Genomic DNA, 15,828 nt, shown 5'->3' with positions numbered 1-15,828 from the left:
TGTAGGATTTAGAGTTGTTTTTATTTCCTGACATGCTTAGAGACTAATCTCCATACCTAAACAGAGCCTGCACTTTCATGCCACATTGCCCTCTCCTGAGCCATTCAAACATGGCTGATTTCTTCTTCAAGACAAGCAGGATAGGAAGATCACTCCTGATCGCAAAATGGTGTCTTATATAATGTCTATTATCAAGAGCATGACACCCAGCATCTTTGTCATAATCTATTATTTTCAATCAAGCCATAGCTTCAACCTACACTTGAAGATAGGAATACACAAAGGCATAATCACCAGGACCTAAAGATCCTCTTGGCTCAATAAAACTCTGTCTGCCACAGTCTTCCTTGGAGACCCTATTTTTTCATATCCCTGGTTTCTGGAAATATCTGTCACCCTCCCAAGATCGAACTATGTTATTCTTCGCATATGGTAGCAATAAATGCACTACAGTTAGTAAGGAAGGACATCTAGACAATCAAGAGGAACATCTAAAAACTTTGATTCTTACCATTTGGGGCTGCATTCTGTCCATCAAAATTCATGTTGAGGTCATATCCCCAGTACCTCAGAATGGAACTCTAGTAGGATATAATGTTTTTAAAGTGATGGTTAAGTTAAAATATGGACATTAGGATAATCCATAATCCCAACTTAGTGGGGTCCTTATAAGGGTTTAGGTCACACAAGGAGACAGCAGGCATGTGCTCACACCAGGGAAAGCCATGAGAAGGGGATAGCCATTTGAAACCAAGGAGAGAGGGCTCAGAGCAAACCAAACCTGCCAGCACCTTGACATTGGAATTCCAGCCTCCAGAACTGTGAGAAAGTAAATTTCCATGGATTAAGCTATCCAGTCTGTGGTATGTTGTTAGCGCAGCCTCTGAAATAACCAAAATACTGCCCCAGACAGAGATTGTTTTTTCTGGATTATCTTCCCTACTAAATTAATTCCCAAGAGCATGTTCAATGCCCCCCTATTTACCGTGTGAAATGAGGAAGGGATTTCTGCATTATGGTTATGTTGTGTTCAAAACCACAACACTGGACCCTGTATGGATGAGCTAGACAGCAATTTCTCAATGGCAAGCTCACAAGATGGGGGAGAGGGACACCACATGCCCCATGGTGGCAGGAGGGGGGTTACATTCAGGAAAAAATGATGAGAAAGTTTTGGGGGGGGCTACCTGGGTCATATAAAGAGGATGAGGTGACCCCTACTTCCCCTGCAGCATATAAACAGGTGGTTTGCAAAGTCCACAGGACAGTAGGGAAGAGAACCCCACTACTTAGGAACAAATAATATCTGGGCCTTGTCCCCTTCTAAAAGATCGACTTTTATAGGGCCTTTATCTGCAAGTGAAGAGTATGGAGGGGAATATGCAGTTAGCCCATTTGAGTCCCTAATGGTATGGGTCTTCATTTTAGACCTTACACAACAATGCTGTTTTCCATGCAAATATTTTCTCTCTCAACGCAGACATCTCATCTGGGTGTCTGGCTTCTGCTCACCAGTCCCACAGCCTCATCTACTCCACAATGTAGCACAACTGAAAGAGACGTCTCACAGACTGACTTGCAGTGTCCCCAAATCTAAACTGCTTTGTCTCAGAGAATTTACACTTACTGCTTTCACCTGGAATACCTCCCAAATCACCCACCCTTTTAAGTTTCCTATAAGGCACAGAGAGTACCTCAACATCCTCTTTAAGTGGTTGAAGCTCCTAACTAGCAAAGTTCTATGAAGGGAGGATGGGCCTTTATCTTACCATCCCACATACTAACACAGGGCATTCCTAAAGACATATGCTCAATAAATTTGGGGAATAGACGATTATGTGTGAAAGAGATCTAACGTGTTAAGATTTACTATAACCTACATCCTTTATTAAGCTAAGCATATAGAGGTATAAAACAATTTTACAAAAGAAAAGATGGAAAGGAGGGAGAAAAATCAAAGTGAATGATACTTTATTTTTTATTCTATTATTCCAACAGATTTACTGTGGGTTCTTTCCCATGCCCATGCAAGATTCTATTATGTTGTCATATATTTTGTTCATGACAAAAATGAATCCTCATATTTTACTAGTTGTGGAGACACTGGTCAACCAGGACATGGAACATTTCTGGCCCGTGGTACCAGTGCCAATCCTGGCTGCCAATCTGGCTTTTACTTTTTCTATCTCATCTCTCAAAGCTTCTTCATATTGTAATGGGAAGGCACTTGGAACTTTTTCATTGAGCTTGGCCCAAAATTCCAGGATTTTCATCTTGGTTGTTTCTGTGTAAGCTTTGGGACCCCAGAGGAACTCGTAGCATGGAGGATCAGTGTTGGGCACCTGGCGGTACTCCAGGTAGTCTAGCTTGACTAGATCTTTGGTGATAAGCTTCCTGGGTTCCCCATAGATGTAGTGTTTCCTCCCAGGGAACACTCGCATGGAATTCAGGAAGTTCCAGACTTCTTCCTCACTGGCACAGTTGCCATTCATGAAGATCACACCCAGGACATACATCAGGAGACCAGTCTTGGGTAACCCCCTGCCAGCACGCACCCTCCCCTTATTGGGGAGTTTCAGTTTGCTGACAAGTTCATAGGCCGGTTTGATTGAGTCTGCTTCCTTCAGGTCAACTGCAAAGAGATCCTCAAGACTCTCACAGGCTCTCTTGAAGATCTCTGGAAATTGGCGGTGGTACTTTCGGTCAATAATATTTATCATGTCTTCCCGCAGAATGAGCTGCTTCACTCTGTACCTGTACAAAATAAACTTCTGCAAGATCGTCACCTCCATAGTCAGAGGATCACAGCATTTGTTCTCTAGAGATAGGACCTCAGAGGAACATGAATGCTCCTCATCTTGGCTGTTCTCAGATTTTGTGTGAAAAGCATCTGAAGAGGTCAAAGAGGTATTTGGAGCTCTGCAAGATGCCTGGGAAGTACCAGTTGGATCACTAGCTGATGAACTCTTGGGATTACTCTCCAAACCAGAAGATGAGAAGGAGGGGGGCTTTTCTGTTGTGGCAGCTGCCTGTGACATCTTGCAGCTATCATCTCCATCTTGGGTAGCTTGTTGATTCTGCTTTTTGCAGCGCTTACTCTTGTGCCTCCGAGGCATGATGACTATGGTCAGAAAAATCGGTCAGGAGGGTATTAGGAGGATAGGTAATGAGAGTCCCTGGAGGATGAAGGTCAAGAGTGTATGGGCACCTTTGGCATACGAATAGCACCTTGATTGTAAGGAAGTCTGCATTTGCAGTTCTCCCCAAGGGCACTTCTCTAAAAACCCTCAGTGTTCCAGATCTAATCTTGTGCTTTGGGTAACTTTAGAATGTATCTTGCCAGTCCTGCCTCAAGCATACTGAGATAACAGTAGGGGCTGGTAGTCTTGGTGTTTGAGGAATCTGTTATTTCACATTCAAGAGCATCATTCAACTGGTGGAATGCCATGGGACAATAAAGAATGAAGTGAATGAAGCTCTCAACACATCAAGCCTATCCAGTTATTCCCAGTGTTTACTTCTTAGTGGTTCTTTGGGGTCCTCAGTCATCACTAAGGATCTGCATTTGGCTTCATATCTGGCCTTGTACCCCTTTAGCTGAATAGTGGCTACACCATCAAACTAAGGATTTCACTTCCCATAGACCACATAAAATAAGTGTTGAGAGAGCTTCAGCCTGATACCACTGTCCTGGGTTTTCAAGTGCTGAAAGTGGTGTGGGGTAATGCTAAGTGAAATAAGCCAGTCAGAGAAAGATAAATATCACATGATCTCACTCATTTATGGAATATAATGAACAACATAAACTGATGAACAAAAACAGATCCAGAGACGGAGAAACAGATCAGACCGTCAAACCTCAGAGGGAAGGTACGGGAAGGTGGAGGTAAGGGGGAGAGATCAACCAAAGGACTTGTATGCATGCATATAAGCCTAACCAATGGACACAGACAACAGGGGGATGGGGGGATAAGGGGAGATAATGGGGGAATAAGGACACATATGTAACAATCAATAAAGAAATTTTTAAAAATCCCTTTTATCCCTTCTATTTAGAGTGGATGGACCTCAACTTTTGCTTTGACCCACTGTTCTCATGTTCTATGATTCCTCCATAACCTTTGGGCCTGCCCCTCTGATTAAGGCCAGGTCCACCCTGAGGACCCTAGGGTAATGTGAGGAACTCCTCTCTGATCATACCTGTCCTTGGTTCTTGAGGCTGAGTAAGGACTTACTTTTATGGTGTACTCACTTTTGAGGGGTGTGGGGTTACCTCAATCCTCGTAGTATTCACCTTGGCCTCTGGAAAGCCTAGAAATCCTCCCACGACTGGCCTCAGGCCATACCTTTTAGACCAAGTCCCTCAGCCTCATTGTGACACCATAAGAGGTTGTAATTGCATCATCACATCATGCCAACAACACCCAGTGTCCCATGGCAGAAACAAGGGTGGGGTCCTCTGAGGCCCTCATTGTTCTATGAGGAATGGATTCCCAACATTCTAATTCAGGATCCTCATCTTAACTTCTGAAATATGCTTAGAACTCCTTCCATCCCTATTTTGAGACCCTGCAGTACAAGCAAGGCCCTCACATCTCTGACACCCTCCATACAGTGTGTCTAAAGGCCCTGCCTAAGGAATCTCAGGGATGAGGGCTTTGGCAGTCTCTGTGCCACCTCATGGTCTTAGTGTCTACGTTCCCCAGAGCTGTAATTCGTGGTTCTGTCCTTGTTTCCTGGCAGGGCTTAGATTGCCTCCCTGTACTCACCTAGGTCTCACAGCTGTAGGTCAATGCCCTCACCTCCTGATTTGCCATGAAAGGAGAAGTCAGAGAATGCACATGAGGCTCTCCTGCTAGTTCCCATCCAGGGTTGACATCAGGATTCAGGCTCCTTGGGGCCTGTCTGTTCAGGGTAAGGGTGTGCCCTTAGTGCTTACTCAGGATCCTTCCCTTGATTCCTGGCAGGCCCCTGGAACTCCTCTTTCTTTCACCTTAACATCACCCATGTACACCAAAGCTCTCATGTCCCTAAGAACCCTGAAATTTAGTGAGAGGATGCTAAATCTGACAGCCATTCCTGGGCCTTCTGGGTCTGAGAGGAGATACAAGTCAGTCTCTCTGTGGCTCCAGTTATTATGTGGTGTTTGTCTCCAGTCATCATTCATCAGAATCCTCCTCTTGACTCCTGTCTCTCCTGTGAAAACCTAGACTGACAGGAAAGCACCTTTGCTACATCTTCATGACTTCATTGCACATGCACTCATCTTCCTGTTTGATCCGGTTCCTTATTGGTTTGCAGGGAATGGACCAGTGGTTCCTTGGGAACTTGAAACTTGCAGTTTCCTGATGACACTGCCCTGATGAACATGCTTATAATGTCTGCCTTCCCTTTGCTCTCTTCCTAATTTATTTTTTAAATATAAGTTATTTTTGATAGTATCTGAGAACATTTTATATTTATCTTTATTGTGTCCACTTTTCCCCCACTGACCCTCTCTAGACTATGCCCCCCCCCAGGCCTTCACTGCACTATTGTCTGTGTCCATGGATTATGTATATAGGTATATAAGTTCTTTGGTTGATCTCTTCCCTCCCACCCCTGCCTTCCCTCTGAGATTCCTCAGTCTGTTCCCTGATTCTATATCTCTGAATCTATTTTGTTTGTTAGTTTATTTTGCTCATTACATTCTGCATATGAGTGAGATCATGTGATACTTGTCGTTCTCTGACTGGCTTACTTCAATTAGAATAATACCCTCTAGGACCCTTCATGATGTCTCAAAGGGCAAGAGAGGCTTCTCTTTTTACAGCTGCCATAGTTCTCCATGGTGTAAATGTAGCACTGTTTTTTCACCTACTCATCTATTGATGGGCAATGTGTTTCCGGATATTAGCTATTGTAAATTGTGCTGATTTGAACATAGGGTTGCATATATACTTTTTGATTGGTATTTCAAGATTCCTAGGGTTTATTCCTAGAAGTGTGCTCACTGGGACAGATGGCAGTTCCATTTTTAATTTTTTGAGGAAACTCCACACTGTTTTCCACAGTGGCTGCACCAGTCTGCAATCCCACTAGCAATTTAGTGGCATTCCCTTTTCTCCACATTCTCACCAAGACTTGTCCTTTGTAAATTTTTTGATGGTACCTATTCTGGCAGGTGGAACCTCACTGTGGTTTTAATTTGCATCTCTGTAATGATTAGTGACCGAGCATTTTTTCAAATGTTTCTTGTCATCTGTATGTCCTTTTTGGAGAAGTGTCTATTTAAGTCCTTTACCAATTTTTTAAGTGGATTGTCTTCTTTTGTTAAATTGTATGAGTTCCTTAAATATTTTGGATATTAACCCTTTATCAGATGTATCATTGCCATGGGGAGGACATCTTGTGACAATGTGGGGCGGCCATCTTGTGGTGGCCATCTTGCGACAATGTGAGGGTGGCCATCTTGTGATGACATGGGAGCACCCATCTTGTGAGGGTGTGAGGGTCAATTTGCATATTACCTCTTTATTATATAGGATTATTGACTATATTCCATATGCTGTAATTTACAATTTGTACTTAATTCTTTTCACCTTTTTGTTCATCCTCCCAACCCTTTTTCTAAAATCACATTTACCTTTATTTATTTATTTATTTACTTATTTATTTATAAATATATTTTTATTGATTTCAAAGAGGAAGAGAGAGATAGAAACATCAATGATGAGAGAGAATCATTGATCAGCTGCTTCCTGCATGCCCACACTGGGGATCGAACCCGAAATCCAGGCATGTGCCCTGACCAGGAATTGAACCATGACTTCCTGGTTCATAGATTGATGCTCAACCACTGAGCCAAGCCAGCCAGGCCACATTGTATTTTTAATCTCTAATGACTTTTGTTTCTGACTAGAAGAATTCTAGTATGAAGAAAAAAGTTCTACGGTGAAATATTTACAATTGCCATCTTGCTTTCTATAGTACTAAAGAGAAGGTTATAAAAATACCAAAGCACTATCTAATAATCCGTTAGAGCTGCAAATTTAGAATTCCCACTGGAGATGTGGAAAAACTATTATTTACTCCATCAGCATAAGGGACAGAGAAGAAAGTGAAAGCGTGAAACAATGATGCTTTAGAGGAAAAAAACACCTGTCACTCCTAATTATTCATATAATCAGGGGAGAAAAAGAAGAATTTCCATTGGAATTAATTTTTTCCTTTTTGTTTACCTTAATACAACCAACTCGAGGACACATGACTAGTAGAGTGAAGTCATGAAAGTCTGTGACATTTTTCTTTTTTTTTTTTTTCTTTTCTTGAACCATGATGCTTTCCAAGGCATGTTTTCCTACACAATATCTGTTCTGACCTCATAGAGTTGCTATGGTGATTAAGTTAGAAGAATATCCAGAAAGTTATTTGGCAAAGAGTAAGTGTTGTATATGTTTGTGTATTTGTTTATTAAATACATACAGGAATTGGCAAAAGTAGGTTTATAGTTACTTGTATGGAAAAAGACATGAAGATCATAATTATTACAACAGCGTTTTTAACTCAAAACAATGTCACAGTTCAACAAACTGTAAACCTACTTTTGCCCATGTCTGTGTTTTTAGAAGTCAGTTAACAATAGGTATATTTTTAACAAAATCTGATACTTAGTACTTTATTAAAGTGAAATAAAAAAAAAGTGAAATCAACTTTTTTGATTCATATAAATGAGTATATTCAAAACTACAGCAATGGTACTGTGGGGGAGGGGAAAATTAAGGCAAATTAACAGTTGAAAATAACCTAATTTAATTATGCATGTAGGTACAGGGGTTCTATAGGAATATGAGACCAGAAGATAATTGGGAAGTTAGGCTTATATGCCAACTTGAGCTAAGAATAAGGGGTGGGATGTGGTTTGGGAGTTCAAAAGAGAGGAAGGCAATTCACATGGAGATGAAAAAAGCAATTGTTTGGCAAACGAATTTTTGTTGGGGCATCTTTAACAATGGGACACAGTCTCTGAGCAATTTTCCCTTCTTTCAGCAATTATTTCTGTTTTTTTGTGTCACAAAATTTGATTCAACAGCATTGATGACTTCAATGTTCCAAAGACTTAAAAAAACAACAACAGTTGCCCATTATTTATTTACAGCTCTTACACATGAATATTTTATCCAAATAATCAAAACCAAATTAAAACTGAGTTTCACAAATATTTGCGCAGAAATTATAGCACTGACTTCTGATGGTGTATGTGAATTCTGTTAGAAATTTCACCTGTTAAAGTGAAAGTACTGAAGATTGAAATAACCAATGAAGCACCATTCTTATCTTTGCTGAATTCAATGAAATCAACTGCAAAATCAATTACATTTGATTCCAGGAAAAGGATTAAATATATAATATTTGTTCAAACAAAACTGACTTAGTAATAAATGATTACACATTAGGGTGACATGATACTGACAAATCTGTTTTTACTCAAAGGCAAACATTGATTCTTAGTGTGTGGTTTTTTTTTTGTTTGTTTGTTTTTTGTCAAGGACTAGCTCTTTCAGACATATCCAGGTGACCTTCCATCCAAACTTACTCTATTTTTTCCTGTCAAAATCTAACCCTCTCATACACTTCACCTAATTATACTTAAGATACTCTAATTAAATTCCCTTTCAATGCAATAGAATCTGAATCTACCAGTTCAAAGCAAAAAGTGTCAACATGGTGGGTCCTGTATATCTCACATCAAGAGAGTATACCATTATTGTCAGAAACTCCCTGGAGAGAGTGTGTATAGAATACCCATTTCTTTACTCTATTTTCTAGCAGAGAGATAATAGCAGAGACTGAGGGCTGAATTGTGTCCCCCAAAATTCATGTTGAGGTCATAACTCCTAGTACCACAGAATGTGACTGTAGTCGGAGATAATGTCTTTAAAGTGATGGTTCAGTTAAAATGAAGCCACTAGGATAGGCCATAATCCAAACTTAGTGGGGTCCTTATAAGACTTTAGGTCACCCAAGGAGACAGCAGGCTTGTAATCACACCAGGGAAAGCCATGAGAAGGGGATAGCCATTTGCAAACCAAGGATAGAGGGCTCAGAGCAAACCAAACCTGCCAGCACTTTGACATTGGAATTCCAGCCTCCAGAACTGTGAGAAAATAAATTTCCATGGATTAAGCTATTCAGTCTGTGGTATATTGTTAGGGCAACCTGAGATGACTAATACACTGACCCAGACGCAGAGTTTTTTCTAGATTATCTGCCCTACCAAATTAATTCCTAAGAGCATGTTCAATGGCTCCCTACTTGTCCCATGAGGCGTGGATGGGATTTCTGCTTTATGGTTATGTGGTGTTCAAAACCACAACACTGGACCCTGTATAGATGAGCTAGACAGCAATTTCTCAATGATGCAAGCTCACAAGATGGAGGAGAGGGACACCACCTGCCTCAGAGTGATAAGCGGGGAGTTGTACTCAAGAACAGGGAATGTGCAAGTTCTATGGGAGGGAGGCTGTGGGGTATCAAGGGGATGAGCTGACCCATAATTTCCCTGTAGCCTGTAATCAAATGGTTTACGAAGTCCACAGAAGGGTAGGAAAGAGAAACCCACTACTTAAGAAAAAATAAGACCTGGGCCTTGTCCCCTTCAAAAAAATGGATTTGTGGTAGGGGACTTTATCTGCACATCAAGAATATGAAGGGGAACTTGTAGTTAGGCCATTTGAGGCCGTGCTGTTTTCCTGGCATGTCAACATAGCACATGTTATTGAGCCTTAATTTTAGACCTTACACCACAGAGCTGTTTTCCATGCAAATACTTTCTCAACTCAGACAACACATCTGAGTGTCTGGCTTGTCCCACTGACTCATCTTCTCCACCATGTGGCATAACTGAAAAGGACATCTCAAAGACTGACTTGTGGCATCCAAAATTCTGAACTGCCTTGACTCAGAGAATTTATACTCACTGCTTTCACCTAGAACATCTTCCAAATCACCTACCCTTTTTACTTTTCCTATAAGTCATAAAAAGTATCTCAATGTCCTCCTTATGTGATTGAAACTCCTTAGCTAGCAAAGTTCTATGAAGGAAGGCTGGGTCTTTAGCTTCCTTTCCCCAGTACTAACACAGTGCTTTCCTAAAGGCATATGCTCAATTAAAAGTGGGGAACAGAGGACAAAGGGTGTGAGAGATATAAGTGCTAATATGTACTATATTCTACATCTTTTGACAAGCATATCAAGGTATAAAACAATTTTACAAAAGAAAAGATGGACAAGAGGAAGGAGAATAACAGTTGAAGATAGCTTCTTTTTTTTCTATTCTATTATTCCAACAATATCACTCTGGGATTCTTTCCCATGTCCACACAATATTCTATTATGATGTCATATATTGTTTTCATGCCAAAAATTATTCCTCAGACTATACCATTAGTGGGACACAGGCAGACCAGGCCACAGAACATTTTCTGCCTGTAGTACCAGTGCCAGTCCTGGATGCCCATCTGTCTGTGTTCTTTCTACCTCCTCTCTCAAAGCTTCTTCATATTGTGATGTGAAGGGACTTGCAACCATATCATTGAGCCTGGTCCAAAATTCCAGGATTTTCATCTTGGTTGTTTCTGTGTAAGCTTTGGGATCCCAGAGGAACTTGTAGCATGGAGGATCAATGTTGGTCACCTGGGGGTACTCCAGGTACTCTAGCTTGACTAGATCTTTGGTGATAAGCTTCCTGGGTTCCCCATAGATAGAGTGTTTCCTCCTACTCACATGGCCTTCAGGAATTCCCAGGTCACTTCCTCACTGGAATGGTTGCCATTCATGAAGATCACACCCAGGACATTCACCAGGAGACCAGTCTTGGGTAAGCCCCTAGCAGCACCCACACTCCCCTTATGGGGAAGTTTAAGTTTGTTTACATGTTCATAGGTAGGTTGGGGTGAGTCCACATCCTTCATGTCAACCACAAAGAGGTAATGCTGTCAGAGGCTTTCTTGAGGATCTCCACGAATTGTTGGAGTTACTTTTGGTCGACAATGGTTAGCATTTCTTCCTGCAGATTGGGCTGCTTTGTGCTATACTTGTACAAAATAAACTTCTGAAAGATAGTCACCTCCATAGTTAGAGGATCACAGCATGAGTTCTCAGGAGATGGGACCTCAGAGGAACATGAATGTTCCTCATCTTGGCTGTTCTCAGATCTCATGTGAAAAGCACCTCAAGAGGTCATAGAGGTATTTGGAGCTCTCCAAGACACATGGAAAGTACTAGTTGGATCAGTAGCTGATGAACTCAGGAGATTAGCCTCTAAACCAGAAGATGAGAAGGAGAGGGTCTCTTCTATTGTGGCAGCTGCTTCCAATATCCTGCAGCTTCATCTTGGGAATCTTGTTGATTCAGATTAATGCAGCTCTTACTCTTGTGTCTCTGAGGTATAATGACTATGGTCAGAGAAAACGGTCAGGAGGACACTAGAAGGATAGGTAATCAGAGTTCCTGGAGGATGAAGGTCAAGAGTGTACAAGTAGATGCACCTTTGGCATAGGAGTAACATCCTTTGTAAGGAAGTCTACATGTGCAGTTCTCCTCAGGGGAACCTCTCTAAAAACCCCCAGGTTTCCTGTGTCTTGGGTAAACTTTAGGCTGAATCCTGCCAGTCCTGCCTCAGGCATACTGAGGTGATAGTAGGAGCTGGCAGTCTTTGAGTTTGAGGAATCTGTTATTTCATATTCAAGAGTATAATTCAACTGATGGCATGCCATGGGACCAAAAAGAATGAAGTGCAGGAGGCCCTCAACTCACCAACCCTGTCCAGGTATTCCTAGTGTTTATTGCTTAGTAGTGGGTTTTTGTTGTTGACTCTTTGGTGTCCTCAGTCCTTACCAAGGGTTATCATTTGGCTTCATATCTGGCCTTGTGCCACCACCCCCCCCCCATTTCCTTGAATAGTGGCTACACCTTCAAACTAAGGATTTCACCTCCAATAGACTAAATAAAAATAAGTGTTGGGGATCTTCAGTTTGCTAGCCCTGTCCTTGGTCTTCAAGTGCCGAAAGCCAGTGGGGAGTCAGATGAATTGTCATCCCTTCTACTTAGAGGCTTATGGACCCACAGGCCTTGCTTTGACCCAATGTTCTCATGTTCTATAATTCCTCCATCACCCTTGGCCCTGTCCCTCATATTAAGGCCAGGTCCACCCTGAGGGCCATGGGGAATATGAGGATCTCCTGGTCTGACCATACCTGTCCTTGGATTCTTGAGGCTGAGTAAGGAATTATTATTATGGTGTACTCACTGTTCGGGGGCTGTGGTTACCAGAGTACTCCTAGTATTCACCTTGGCCTCTGGAAAACTGGAAATATTCCCACTACTGGACTCAGGCCATACCCCTTAGACCAAGTCCCTCACCCCCCTTATGACACCATAGTAGGTGGTGATTATGTTACATCATGCCAACAATGCCCAGGTATCCCGTAGCAGTAACAAGGCTGGGGTAGTCTGGGGCCCTCACATTTCTGAAAGAAATGGATTCCTAAAATTCTCACTCAGGTTTCTCACCTTGACTGTTGGAAGATGCTTGGAAGTCCTTCCTTTACTTACCTGAGGACCCTACCCTCAGAGAAAGGCACTCACATCTTTAATACTATTATTATGGAGTCAATCTAATGGCCTTGCCTAAGGAATCTCAGGAATGAAGACTTGGGAAGATGCTGTGCCACCTCAGGGTCTTAGGGTCTTTGTTCCCCAGAGCTGTAATTCATGGTTCTGCCTTTGTTTCCAGCAGGGCCTAGATCAGCCATGGGCAAACTACAGCCTGAGGGCTGGATCCGGCCCTTTTGGCTGTTCTATCCAGCCCACAGAGCTGAAAGAGCAGAGGGTTCTCTTGCTCTCCCCACCGCTCCTTCACCAGCAGCAGTGTTAATATGGCAACATCAGGAAACACCACCGCAGCTCCTTCTTCTGAATGGGCGGATTTATATCCGCCCATTTAGTAGAAGGAACAACCTGTCAATCTTCCAGAGGCTCCTTGTAACGCCCAGGGACGCGTCTCGGGACATCACCCTGGGGATGGGTAGACACATTATCGTGGTGATGTAGGGAGACACGCCCCTGGAGAGCACATATCAGAGCATTAGCTAAAAAGGAGACCAACAACACTGTTCCCACTGAAGTTGATGTTTTAAAGACCAAAAACCTTTCAACCCAGTCTACATTGCCATCTACATCTATGTCCCGGGCATAATTTGGAAGTTGCACTAAAGAAAATGTTTAATTTACTGTTTACACATTTTGTTCTTTTCTATTTGTTTTAGTTTTAAAGTATTTTATTATATTTAAGTTTAATTTGAAAGGCTTTTGTACCTTCCCTTTGTTAGGCAATTTTATTTTGCCTTTGCCATTTTCAATATAAGGTGTGTCATTGTGCTATGATTTCTCCATTTTTTGAAGTTTCAAATTATAATAATTAGTGTTTACATTCTTGTTAAAATGTTTGAAATGAATAAAACTATTGAAATAAAAAAAGGCCAAACCCTTTTATGTAATGATGTTTACTTTGAATTTATATTAGTTCACACAAACATTCCATGCATGCTTTTGTTCCGGCCCTCCGGTCCAGTTTAAGAACCCATTGTGGCCCTCGAGTCAAAAAGTTTGCCCACCCCTGGCCTAGATCCCCTCCCTGAACTCACCTAGGACTCACAGTTGCAGGACAAAGCCCTCATCTTCTGAGGTGCCAGAGAGCAAATGTCAGGGAATGCACATGAGGCTTTCCTGCTAGTGCCCATCCATGGGTGACATCAGGATTCAGGCTCCTTGGGGCCTGTCTAGGCTAAGGATGTGCCATTATTCCTCACTCAGTATCCTTCCCTTGACTCTGGGCAGGTTCTTGGAGCTCTTATTTCTTTCAACTTGACATTACACATGCAGAATAAAGGTCTCATGTCCCTGAGAACCCTAAAAATTAGTGATGGGATTCTCACTCAATCTGACAGCACTTCCTGGGACTTCTGGGTATCATTGGAGATATAAGATAGTCTCTCTTTCTCCCTCAAGGTTTTGGGGCCCTATCGGAAGTGGAGTCAGCCTGGGGGGGAAGGAACTGATTGAGACCCAGATCAGGATGGTTGACTGGCGCAGTGTGTGTCATAGCCACCATTTGGTCTAGTTATTCTGGTTGGTCTGCTGTTCTGTTCGCTGGGCTTTTACATAGATAGATAGATAGATAGATAGATAGATAGATAGATAGATAGATAGATACAGATTGATGTGGTGTTTTCCCCTGCCACAATACCTTGATGCATCTTATAGTTTCTAGCATTTAATCAAGGACCAAATCTCTCAATCCTTTCCATCTGTCCTTCCATCCAAACCACCTCCACGCTCTTCTTCTTTTTTCCTCACCAAAATTTAGCCCCCTTTTAGAACTCAAAAGTCCACTCAAGGTATTCTAGTTAAAATGCTCTTTTACTACAATGGAATCTGACACTACCACTTCAAGGCACAAAGAATCAACGCCCTGGCTTTTGTTCACCTTCACATCAAGGGAGTATACCATTATTTGTCAGAAACTCACTGAAGAGAGTGCATAGAACACCTCTTTGTGTACTCTATATTCCTGCATTGAGATCATAGAAGAGATACCTTTGATTCTTGATTTGGGGGTAGGGGGTTTCAAGGAAGGGCTTCTCATCATGGGCAGCCACCTTGTCTCTGGAGTAGCTTCCAGAATCACAACTCTAGTCACCCACCCACAGGAGGGCCAGCAACACGCCAGGCGAGTCTTTGAGAACCTGGAGTCAGAGTGGGTGAGAGGGAGTGAGGCCTAGGCCATGGAAAGTCAGGGGCTCCTCCCTGGACTCCAGGAAGCCATCATCACTCTATTGGGGTGTGGGTGTTCCTGGGACCACAGAGTTGGAAGATGCTGTGCCCGCTCAATGAAGCCCGTGGTGGAGCATTACTGGGCAGAAGATGAACAGGGCATGAACCCTTCTTAGTCACAGAGTCAAAAGGGGTTTAAAAGGTACAACAATGCACCCTGGCTGGTGGATTAGGGAGTGGTAGTGTCATCCTGTGCAGTGAATAGTTGTAGGATCAATCCCTGCTCGGAGCACATACTGGAGGTAAGCGATCAATGTTTCTCTCTTCCTGTACCATTGTCTTTCTCTAGAAAAATCTATAAAGATATATTCTCAGATTCAGATTTAAAAAAAAAAGAATGACAGGGCAAGTGCTCTATGTGAACTATTCCACCTGAATTGGCAGCCTGGAGTCTGTGACATGAAGGTTGTGACAGGGAGAAGGAAAACCCAACTGTGGTGCTTAGGTACCCAGGGATGAGAGGGTGAAGACAGTAGCGCTGACTGTCAGTGATGAGAAGAGGTAGTCTGACACTAATCAGGGCAGGGGTCCATTGGAAAACAAAGGCAGGTGGAACATAGGCAGGGGCAGACACGGCAGTTTGAGCGAGCCTAACCACCAAAGTGGGCATGCAAGAATAACAGAACGTCTTTAGACTCAGAGGAGAAGGCAAGTGAAAATGGGGAGGACCTGCAGCAATAGGTGAACCGATACATAAGTTCAGGTCCTTTCCTGCGCAAGAACAATTGAGGGAATCAATAAGGTGCAAACAGGGGTAGATATAGATCAGGATTATAGCAAACACATACCCCTAGAGGACAGGGCTTCAATAGGCAACCCATAATTGAGCCTCCTCCCTATGTGGCGAGTCTGAATCTCCTTATAATAAATTTTTCACACTTTTGTTTCAATTTTGGGTCCTCCATGCTCATTCCTCAGCATCGCAAGGCACGACTCTGAGAAAACATCTTGGCT

At 42.5% G+C, this 15,828-nt stretch overlaps 1 protein-coding gene across 1 annotated transcript in view; it reads right to left on the bottom strand.

Moving 5' to 3' along the window:
- Positions 1–1,285: 1,285 nt before the first annotated feature.
- LOC308239522 (melanoma-associated antigen B1-like) overlaps positions 1,286–15,828 on the bottom strand; it is a gene marked incomplete at both ends in the record, with an annotated part of 51,448 nt that continues 36,905 nt past the window's right edge. The window contains 2 exons of the mRNA XM_080652305.1: positions 1,286–1,353; positions 2,144–2,394. Of these exons, the coding sequence (XP_080508431.1) occupies positions 1,286–1,353; positions 2,144–2,394 (319 nt within the window). The remainder of the gene's footprint in view (positions 1,354–2,143; positions 2,395–15,828) is intronic.

This window comes from Plecotus auritus, assembly GCF_963455305.1.
Source record: "Plecotus auritus genome assembly, chromosome: X".
Taxonomy (NCBI): domain Eukaryota; kingdom Metazoa; phylum Chordata; class Mammalia; order Chiroptera; family Vespertilionidae; genus Plecotus; species Plecotus auritus.
The sequence above is the reverse complement of the archived record's forward strand: the minus strand, read 5'-3'. Positions and strand labels throughout refer to the sequence as shown.